General features: G+C 34.4%; 2 protein-coding genes across 2 annotated transcripts; both read left to right on the top strand.

Annotated features, from left to right (window-relative positions):
- The first annotated feature begins 6,000 nt into the window (after positions 1-6,000).
- LOC126549869 (uncharacterized) lies at positions 6,001-6,498 on the top strand. Its single transcript, XM_050200262.1, has one exon. The coding sequence runs from the start codon at positions 6,001-6,003 to the stop codon at positions 6,496-6,498; it is 498 nt and encodes a 165-aa protein (XP_050056219.1).
- Positions 6,499-6,512: 14 nt separating this feature from the next.
- On the top strand, positions 6,513-7,121 carry LOC126549870 (uncharacterized). The gene has a single exon (XM_050200263.1). It carries the CDS (start codon positions 6,513-6,515, stop codon positions 7,119-7,121), a length of 609 nt encoding a protein of 202 aa, XP_050056220.1.
- The last annotated feature ends 4,386 nt before the right edge of the window (positions 7,122-11,507 follow it).

An 11,507-nucleotide genomic window follows, 5' to 3' on the forward strand; every position in this document is an offset into this window, starting at 1 on the left:
ATGACGTATACCATTTACGGGCTATGGCAAATTTATATCGAATTACTAAAATATTTCTTACGCGTTAATTATTATTATTATTGTAACTAATAGTAACCAAACTAAAATATCAAATAAATAAAATTTCCATCGTAAATCTCAAAATGTCTGGTTAAACACCTACCGAGGTTGAGCCTATCACTTTTTAAAGTATTTGTTGTAAAAGCGGCAACAGAAATACATAATTTGTGAAAATTACAACTGTTTAATTTTCACGGTTAAAGAGATATAGCCTGGTTTTATTGTTCTACGGTCTGGTGACAGTTGGGAACCCCAAAAAATATATCAAATGGGTATAACTTAATTTTAGATTTAGCTATAGACCTTATACTAATATACTATGACTAGACAGGAACTACTGTAGATAACAACGGAATTACGAACAGCGTAATAACATAACATTGTAGTAGTTCGTGGTAATAACATCAGCTCGCAGTGATGTAAACCGTTTTGGACGACTGGCGAGCATAATATAAATATTAGAAATATTTTTGTAACAATAAATTGTGATATTAGGCGATAAATAGCTAGTAAATCATTAATAATAGTTCAAATATAAAAAAACCCATGCTACGGTATTACTGTTCGAAGTGTATTCGTACGAGTAATCGGGTAATCAAACAGCGCTCTTTATCTCGTTATGCATTCCATACGCTCATTGCTTGTCTATTAGTATGAGATCTATGCATCTACCCCAGTCGTGTCATATTATACGATGTGCCATCCGCTAATACTTTAACGTTTTCGAGTGCAGTTCGGCAGCAGTAACGTTACTTTGGATTTTCATATTCACACTTCTAATACCGACTGTTTTAACGAGTCAATTATGACTTATAGCATTAATTAAAAGTTATAAATGTAACTGTGTATAGATTATTCTATTTTAAACATTTGGTGAAAATATCAAGTATTTACAGTGATCAGATGTGAATTACAACTGTATAAAAACATCGATTTTGTCAAAAACTTGTTTTGCGTAAAAATTCCCGATTTGCTTTAACTTAATATTTGATATTTCTTGATTTTTTTTTTTTTTTGAAAACTACTGGAAAATGTTTACTTTTGACTTGCATAATACACCAAGAATATTCAATTTGCAATCGAAAAGCACCTCTACCGAAGTTTGAAATTGAAGTATATTATTTCGACAAGTTATGCTGTACAAAGACTCAAAAAAAACCGAAAGTACATAGTCACGATTTTCACACTCCCTATATTAATTTTACCATAGCGTTTTGGGACTTATATACTATTTTACCTGTATCAAATAAAAAACAATTGAATTACTCAACGAAAATATTCATTTATTATACAACTTATTTATAAACATTTAATAAATGATCAAATATGAAAAACTTATAGAAAAAAATAGAACAATAGAAAAATAGAAAAAAATAGAACTATCCAAAAACTAATAAATTATTTTAAACAACAATAGCTAGTATAGTTAGTGTGTTTTTGTTTTATGTATCAGGGGGTTTATTGTAATATAACAGACAATTTTTTTTTTTCATGGTATGCCTGTTATAATATAATAAACTTTATACCTCTGATGCACAAAACAAACTTTACTAATTATACTAGCTGATTGAAATAAATGGTGTATTAATTTATACATACAAATGGTACAAATGGTACAAATGGTGTATTAATTTATACATACATAGTCGTTAAAATGTTTCATTAAATATAAATTGAAAAAAAATTATCACAAAAAAAGTGTTTCATTAAATATAAATTTAAAAAAAAAAATAATAATACAAAAAGTTAAAGTTTAGCACAGCAGCAACACAAGCCCATGAAAAATCGCTTGACTCGCTTGTATATAGTTCGCCGTTTCTTTTTCGGCACTTCTATTTCTCTTTGTGCAGCGCATTCTATTTCGGTTATTTTTTCCGAATTATACGCTTTTTTTACTTTCAATTCGTCAGAATATGTTAATAACATATTCGGCAAAGATTTTGTTTTGTTATCCGAGTTCAATTTTTTAACTGTTAATTCGTGATTCTGCGTCAAATTCGGACAAGACGCGCTAAGTTTTTCGTCGTGGTCTTCAATTTCAAATGTAATACTTACATCTGTATTTTTTGTCTCTTTCTCCACCTCATGATATACCAGTGCCATATTCGGCAAAGATTTTGTTTTGTTATCCGAGTTCAATTTTTTAACTGTTAATTCGTGATTCTGCGTCAAATTTGGACAAGACGCGCTAAGGTTTTCGTTGTGTTCAACGATTTTAAATGTGTGACTTACATTCGTGTTTTTTGTCTCTTTCTCCAACTTATCATATAGCAATGCAATATTTGGCAACGACTTTGTTTTGTTATCCGAGTTCAATTTTTTAACTGTTAATTCGTGATTCCGCGTCAAATTTGGACAAGACGCGCTAAGGTTTTCGTCGTGTTCTACGTTTTCAAATGTAATACTTACATCTGTATTTTTTGTCTCTTTCTCCACCTCATGATATACCAATGCCATATTTGGCAATGACTTAGTAATTTTAATTGACTTCAATCTTTGATCTGTCCATTCTTGTTTCATCGTCAAATCTGGACAAGACACACTGTGTGTACCTGCCATTTTAGACATGTTAAGTTTGTTTTAAACTGCAGATGTCTACGGTTGAACGTTCAAAATAGTACTGACGAAATTTTTACTTGTCTAGCAAAGATGAATAAATATATTTTAACAGTGAAAAATCATTCTCTCGACGACAACATTTCTATTGTTTTTGTGGCCAGTATATATTTTTGTGTAAATAGCAAAACCCGCGCACTTCGTTGCCCGTTAAAAATGCCAATTCTATAATATGATTCAAACTTTGTTCAAGTTTTTATTTAGAAGGCATTCGTTTTAACGATGTTCAAAACTTAAATATTTTCATTGACCATTTTGAATCTCAAAAAACTTTAAAATGCTTTCTTATTGCACACTTAATTTGTGGTACGAATAATGTACCGTGTAAATTGCAAACCTCTTATCATCATCGCAATCTATCATTGTCCAGGCTCTATGTGTATCAGTCAAACCCGGATTAAGACCTTCAGGGCCCAGGGGCCAATACATGGTTGTGGGCCCCTATCGATGAAAATAATTCTTTAAAATTAGAAAATTATACAATAAAACAAATTTAAACATTTTTATTTAAGTGTGATAACTAGAGTACGGATTTTGAATGCGAATTTTAAATAATTTACCATTATTTTATATTGCTCTAAAACGAAGCTATGTCAGTTACCGTTTCTACTACCATGCACAACATTTTTTTTTATTTTTGTATATTTATGCGTTTTTTGGGAATTTTGACCATATTTGGTAAATTTTTTCAAAATGTGTTTTAAATAAACGTATTTGAAATGTTAATTTTAATTTTTATATTTTTTTAATTTATATTTTATAAATTGTATTTTCTGTTTGTATCTACAATTATAAGTATTAAAGTTTTCCGTACACTATTTTAAAATATCGAATTTAGCATCAAAAGAATTAATTGATCTCTAATATTACTAAATAATCAATAACCAATGTATGTTTCTTGTTGTTTTTTATTATTAAAATATTCATATACAGTAGAAATCGTTTGGAAATAGGATTGTAAATAAATTTATTTTACTTCCTTCTTTTTTTTAAAAATAATTTAATGAACTAATTAATAATATTAATACTTTTTTTGTAATAAATATTTTTTAAAAACTTATTTTTGATCCTTTTTTTAAAGCTTTTTTGGAAGATTTAGACAGCTTTATTGCTTTTTTTTATTGATTTTCGTTAGTTTTTTATTGCTTTAAAATCCGTACTCTAATAATAACAATTAATAATGACGATAAAATACTTAAACATTTAATTTTTTATTAAAATACATACTTACAAATAAAATGAATATTTTTATGTAAGTTTTTTTCTAGCTTTTAAACGGGCCACATTAGTCCAAAGTCCAAACATGAAAAAAATAAAAAAAAAAAAAATATTTTTGTATGTACCTGCTATTAAAAATACAAATTATCACTCAATGTAATTTTAAGCTGAGAAGACTATGGGCCCTTTACACACGTGGGCCCCGAAGACGGCCTGGTTCCCCCTTAATCCGGACTTGGTATCAGTCAGTTAGTCGGATTATCTTATAGCCATTAAGCTTGGCATTGTCCGTGAGACGAATCTCTTACGATTATGCGAGCAGTATTTTATTATCACGTAGGCAACCCTCCTGTTGTGGATTGTGAACTCCACGAGATGTGCGCGTAAGTTTTTAGTTTCTGACCCTTAAGTTTCAAAGTTATATCAATTTTTTTTTACTACGGTGGATTAGAAGCAATAATGTGCCGTCTCGTGGTTTTTTATTTGGTTGGTACCTATAACAATCTGACTTTTGTGTTGAGCGCTTTATTATAATATAACTAATTATTTTTAAAAACCAATAGCAACCATTTATAAACAAAAATTTCTACTATAAATTTCAAAATCCTGTTATAGGCTTTTAGCACATACAAATATTGTGTTTTTCTCAAAGCTATTGTGATAGAAACTTTCTCTGTGATATACTTTTTCGTTAAAAAAAAAAAAATCTAGAAGATCTTATGAGTAGTTTCAGAGTTTACTCTGAAGTATATCTGCAAAAATATGTATTTGTCATATCGATTCGGTAGTAGACTGCCAGCCAAATGATATACCCGGCCTTGGATTTTAAAAGTTGGCATAAAATTACCGAATTAAGCTAAGCAATATTCACAAACAATTTACATTGCGCCTAATCAAACCGTTGGATTATTTTTGTAATCAATAATAAAATCGTAATTTATTGCAGAGTATTCTTTATTAAACCATGTATTAACATTTCTTAAGTTTATATTTCTTTCACGATTTTATAAAAGTCTATTGTTTCGTTCAGCAGAATTGTCATTGCTACGTACTAAGGGTACTCTTTTTGTGTTTGCCGAACTACGTCTTATAGTAGACCTTCGCTTATGCATGATTTATATGCAAACGTACGTAACTACAATTTCAAAAACCTAACGTGACATTCAAGTGTACTTTTCGCTTATATGCGCCTGTTCAGTATTGTAGCGTGCCCTGTATGAGCAACCATAGTGATATAGATATGAGGTGGAAGTTGAAATACCTAAAAAATGCTGATGGAATATATTTAAAGTGTTTAATTGAAAAACTATTCCAAGTCCAAATAATTATTTAAAATAAACTGATGAAATATTTCTAAGTCCAAATAATTATACGTATCGACTACGATAAATAATTTGTTATTTATATACTAAAATAACTAAGTTATTATGTTTCTACTGTGGCGACGTGAACAATACACAACGAGCCGCCCAAATTATTTACGATGTCGACAGCGTACAATAGGAAAAACCCATGTTCTAGAATATTCCACGATGGTCTCGCTAGAGTATACTCGGGGATGTTCTAGAACAAAGCGGAGCCTATAAATACCAGCTGATCAGATGCTCAATTTTCATTCCGTCAGTGACTACGTATCGCGACTTACCGTGTTGTTCAGTTCGCAGTAATATTGTACGCGTAATTGGTATTTGTTTGTTATATTTCATTCTTGTACATACATATCACAGTAATATAGTGCTTAATATTTTATAAATTGTGAGTGATTATTTATTACCATAAACCACAAATTGGTGACCTCGACGTGATGGAAAACAATGAATCGTCAGTAGCAAGAGTCGCGGTGAAAATTCCCGAGTTCATTTCGTCGGATCCCGAACTTTGGTTCGCCATGGTCGAGGGAAGTTTTGCCAGCGCAGGTATCAAGATCGACAGTACGAAATTTGGGTATGTTGTCGGCGCATTACCACCCAAATATGCGGTTGAAGTGAAAGATATCATAATGGCACCACCATCGGAAAACAGGTACGTAAAAATTAAACAAGAATTGGTCAAACGTCTCAGCGCATCCCAGAAGAAAAAACTCGCCAACTATTGGAACGGGTCGAAATGGGTGATAGAAAACCATCGCAATTTTTACGCCATCTTCAAAGCCTAGCTGACACCTCCATTCCTGAAACACTGTTAAAAACGCTGTGGATGGGCCGACTACCGAAAAGTATTCAGGTAGCGCTGGCGATCGTCAAGGACTGCAAACTCGAGGACCTCGCAGCACACGCAGATAATATTGCAGACGCGTCTGGTCCTATGCTACCTCAGATCGCGGAATCAACTGTGAGTAATACTCTGGAAGCTACGTTAAATCTTAAGCTTTCACAGCTAGCGCTAGGGATTAATCAGGAAATCACGGCGCTGAGAAAAGAAATCGCTGAGATCAACACCCGTCCTGCACGTGGGCGAAGCCCCGATCCTAGTGCCCATCGTTCAAGATCTCGATCACGAAGTCGTAATTCACACGGTGTCAATGGAATCTGTTGGTATCACTGGCGTTTTGGATCCAACTCCCAGAAATGTGTAAAGCCATGTACATATAAGTCGGAAAACTAGAAAGGCAATCACTGATGGCGGCCAGTGAGCCAATGCCATTTCCACGCCGCCTATTTCTAACCGATCGTGTCTCACGAATACAATTTCTTATTGACACTGGAGCCGATTTATGTGTATACCCACGCAGTGTGGTTCAAGGTCAACGAGATAAATCGGACTACTCCCTATCAGCAGCCAACGGGACGACCATTGCTACGTACGGAACTATTACACTTGCTCTTGATTTCGGACTTCGTCGAGTTTTCACTTGGAGATTTGTGGTCGCGGATGTATCCAAGCCTATCATTGGTGTGGATTTTTTAAACCATTATAATCTTTTGGTAGATATACGTAATCAACGTCTCTTGGACGGTCTCACGCAACTCACTGTACAGGGTCAAGCTGCGAAATGCGACATACAATCCATCAAAACAGTTGTCGGAACAACAAGGTACCATGACTTATTACAGGAGTATCCTGAGATAACCCGACCTGTTGGAGTAATCAAGGACATCAAACACAACACCAAACATTACATCCAGACGACACCAGGATCTCCCGTCGCGTGTAAACCAAGGCGTCTAGCCCCTGACAAACTCAAGGGAGCCAAAAAGGAGTTTGAGACTATGCTAAATTGGGTATAGCTCGACCTTCTAAAAGCCCTTGGTCTTCACCACTCCACCTGGTTTCAAAGAACACTACGGACGCATGGCGACTCTGTGGAGATTATCGTGCACTTAATACTCGAACTATCCCAGACCGCTACCCAGTTCGTCACATCCAGGATTTCACACACTTCCTTCACGGAAAAAACATTTTCTCAACAATCGATCTGGTAAGAGCCTATAATCAAATTCCTGTAGCAGAGGAAGATATCAATAAAACGGCCATAATAACACCATTTGGACTTTTCGAGTTTCCTTTTATGTCTTTCGGACTCAGAAACGCAGCTCAGACGTTCCAACGTTTTATTGACGAAGTACTCCGTGGACTTGAGTTTTGTTTCAGTTATATCGATGATATACTGGTAGCTTCTACTTCTGAAGAAGAACATATCAAGCACTTACAGATCATTTTCAATCGGTTACGTGAATACTCTCTAGTAATCAACCCTTCCAAGTGCGTTTTCGGACACAAAAGAAGTCAAATTCCTAGGTTACCTTATTTCCACAGATGGCACACGTCCTTTACCTGACAGAATCGACGACATCTTGAAATACAAGAAACCGACATCAGCAAAAGGGTTACGACAGTTCCTGGGTATGATAAACTTCTATCGACGTTTTATACCCGGAGCTTCAGAAGCACAAGCACCATTGAACGTCTTACTGGTTCCCAATCTCAAAGGCAAAACTCCTATCAACTGGACACCTGAAGCTACTGCTGCTTTCGAAAATTGTAAAGAAAAACTTGCCTCAGCCACGTTACTTGCTCATCCTCGCGACAATGCACCATTGGCCATTGTAAGTGATGCTTCTGACACCGCAGTGGGCGCGACTCTCCAACAATTCGTCAACACGGGATGGCAGCCTCTCGCATTCTTTTCAAAAAAACTTTCAGTAGCTGAATCTAAATACGGAGCCTACGATCGTGAACTCCTTGCTATCTATCTTGCTGTCAAACATTTTCGACACATGGTAGAAACTCTCGCAATTTTACCATTTTCACTGACCACAAACCCATCACTTTCGCCTTTCAGCAGAAACTTGAAAAGTGCTCACCACGCCAATTTCGTCACCTAGATTATATCTCACAGTTTACTACAGACATAAGATATGTGCCAGGTAAACAGAACATCGTGGCCGACGCTCTCTCTCGAGTGGAAGTTCTTTCGGATACACTGGATTATACTGCCCTGGCTAAATCTCAACAAGAAGACGACGAATTAAAAACGTATTTACGGAGTGACACTGGACTACAGCTTAAGCAAATTCAAATGCCCGGCATGGATGTTCCTGTGTTTTGCGACACCATGACACCAACCGCCCGACCTTTTATTACAAAATCTTTTCGACGTGCTGCTTTTAATACTGTCCATCGTCTTTCACATCCAGGCATAAAAGCCACTACCAAATTGGTAACACAACGGTTTGTATGGCCTTCTATCAACAAGGACTGTAAACAATGGGCCCGAGCATGCATCGAGTGTCAACGAGCTAAAATAACACGTCATGTTTCAGCACCACTTGGTTCATTTCCTCAACCATCACAAAGATTCGAACATGTACATTTAGACCTCATCATTATGCCATATTCAGAAGGATTCCGCTACTGCCTTACGTGTATCGATAGATTTACTCGATGGCCGGAAGTGATACCTTTGGAGAACCAAGAAGCAGAGACTGTCGCCCGAGCATTTTATACACATTGGATTTCAAGATTTGGTACACCTCTTATTATAACGACTGATCAAGGGAGACAATTCGAATCAAACCTTTTCAAGTATCTAGGATATTTGACTGGTACAAATCACCTTAGGACTACGGCCTACCACCCTTCAGCAAACGGTATGGTAGAACGAAGCCATCGACAGCTTAAGGCCGCTATCAAATGTCACCAGAACAAACGGTGGACTGAAATACTCCCAACAGTCTTATTAGGCATACGAGCAGCTTGGCGCGAGGATCTGAAGTCCACATCCGCAGAACTTGTATTCGGAGAACCACTTCGTCTACCTGGTGAATTTCTCTCAACAAGATCAGATGACGCTAAGTTTGAGAACGCAGCGGAGTTCATCAAGGATCTTCGACACCAGATTCGCCAGATACAACCGGTAAATGGAACCTGCCACGGAGAAAAGAAAAATTTCATATTTAAGGACCTCGCCACCTCCAAACAAGTGTTTATTCGTCATGATGGACCGAAAAACTGTCTACAAATGCCGTACGACGGCCCATACCCAGTTGTAAGTCGCAATCGGAAAACCTTCTGCATTGACGTGAAAGGGAAAAAGATAACAGTGACTATTGATAGACTGAAACCAGCCTACATAATTGCTGATGACATACACGAGGAGGTTAGCTCCAGAAACATGAAACATGCCACACCCGAAACTATCGCAAATAAGGAACCAAAAACAGAAGAACCGACACCAGAAACAAAAGACAGGAAAACGCGTTCCGGTAGGAGAGTCCATTTCCCCGAACGTCTTCAAATAAGTTCCTGCTGACTCCATCACTGGTAGGGGGGTGATGTGGCGACGTGAACAATACACAACGAGCCGCCCAAATTATTTACGATGTCGACAGCGTACAATAGGAAAAACCCATGTTCTAGAATATTCCACGATGGTCTCGCTAGAGTATACTCGGGGATGTTCTAGAACAAAGCGGAGCCTATAAATACCAGCTGATCAGATGCTCAATTTTCATTCCGTCAGTGACTACGTATCGCGACTTACCGTGTTGTTCAGTTCGCAGTAATATTGTACGCGTAATTGGTATTTGTTTGTTATATTTCATTCTTGTACATACATATCACAGTAATATAGTGCTTAATATTTTATAAATTGTGAGTGATTATTTATTACCATAAACCACACTACAAACAAAATTGTTGCCATGTTTACCGATATAATAATCCTTGTGTTTAGACCTTTTTAGCATATACCTATTTTCTATATACGTCGAAATTTTATGAATCAAATTATACGAATAAATTGTACATTAAAATCTTCCAAGAATCTAGACCTATTGATTAGTGAAAACTGTACTCAAATCAGTAAAATCCGTTAGGTACTTTTTGAGTTATGCACGTACATACAAAAAAGGGGTTCTATTTTGATGACTGTATCGCCATTTGCAGGGCTGATTTGTGCATCTAAACCATCCAGGGAGTCAACCAAACGCATACAAAAAAATTCATTCAAATCGGTTCAGCCGTTTAGGAGGAGTTCAGTGACATATACCCATACTTATAAATTATAATATTATAAATCTATGCATATACACGTACAGTATATATTATATAAAAATAAGAAGAAAAATCGGTTATAAAACGACTCCAAGGAATGCAAAACCTGGTAGATTTTATATCGTAAAATTATTATTTAATAACAGTATTGAGTAATTTATTTTAGATTTTAAAAATCATTTTAAAGTTTAATAATTTTAACTACCTTTATTTAATGAATATATTATATCCTACAGTATAAAATGCAGAAAAAATAATAGAAAAAATGTCAAAAAAGGTCGATAACTTTACTGTTTTATATTTGAGTAAATAAAATATAACAAATATAGTATATTATACGTTAAAAGTTTTAAGTAAGCAGAAATAATACTTTTAAATTATAATAAAATAACTAAAATTATTATTCCCGAGTTTAAATACCTAATTTCGTATTACATTTTCAAATCTCATTAAGGAATTCTACAAATTTTATAAATTTACAAAATTTATTATTTGTAAATATTTAAGATCTTGATAAATTATGCTTAAAATCTAAATTTAATTGCTTCTTTTTTTTTTAATTATTATTATTTTCAAAGCTATAAGAAACAAAAAAAGTATTTATACATTTTTAACTATAGGTACTAAATAGTTTGCATTTTTTTTTTTCATGTGATATAATAATACAAGTACTAATAAATACATATAAAAAAATTGTACTTGTGTTTCTATATGTATACAAATAAAAGAATAACTTTTGCGGAATCTTGAATTAAATTTTCAAGCATTTCTACTCTTCAAATAATTTTTAATCGACATTTAAAAACGTATAGTTCAAATACTTATTAATAACATTATTATAAACATTTGATGAATATTTCAAAGATTCACAGTGATTCGTTTTTGCAGAGTTACAAGTTACAACCATATTAAAAAATCGATTTTGTTAAAAACTACTAGAAAATTTTTACTTTTGACCTTTATAATAATGCACCAAGGATATTCACTTTGCCATCGGAAACCACCCCCCGAAGTTTGAAATTGAACCATTATTTCGACAAATTATGCTATAGAGACCAAAAAAAAAAACACATCATTGTAATATCAATACATTCATCCCTTCATTCAAAATCTAATAG

This window comes from Aphis gossypii, chromosome 2 (assembly GCF_020184175.1).
Source record: "Aphis gossypii isolate Hap1 chromosome 2, ASM2018417v2, whole genome shotgun sequence".
Classification (NCBI taxonomy): Eukaryota; Metazoa; Arthropoda; class Insecta; order Hemiptera; family Aphididae; genus Aphis; species Aphis gossypii.

What these genes read in the sequence shown, in the direction of transcription:
- LOC126549870 (XM_050200263.1), top strand. Translation starts at nt 6,513, where the DNA reads ATGGCGGCCAGTGAGCCAATGCCATTTCCACGCCGCCTATTTCTAACC.
- LOC126549869 (XM_050200262.1), top strand. Translation starts at nt 6,001, where the DNA reads ATGGGTGATAGAAAACCATCGCAATTTTTACGCCATCTTCAAAGCCTA.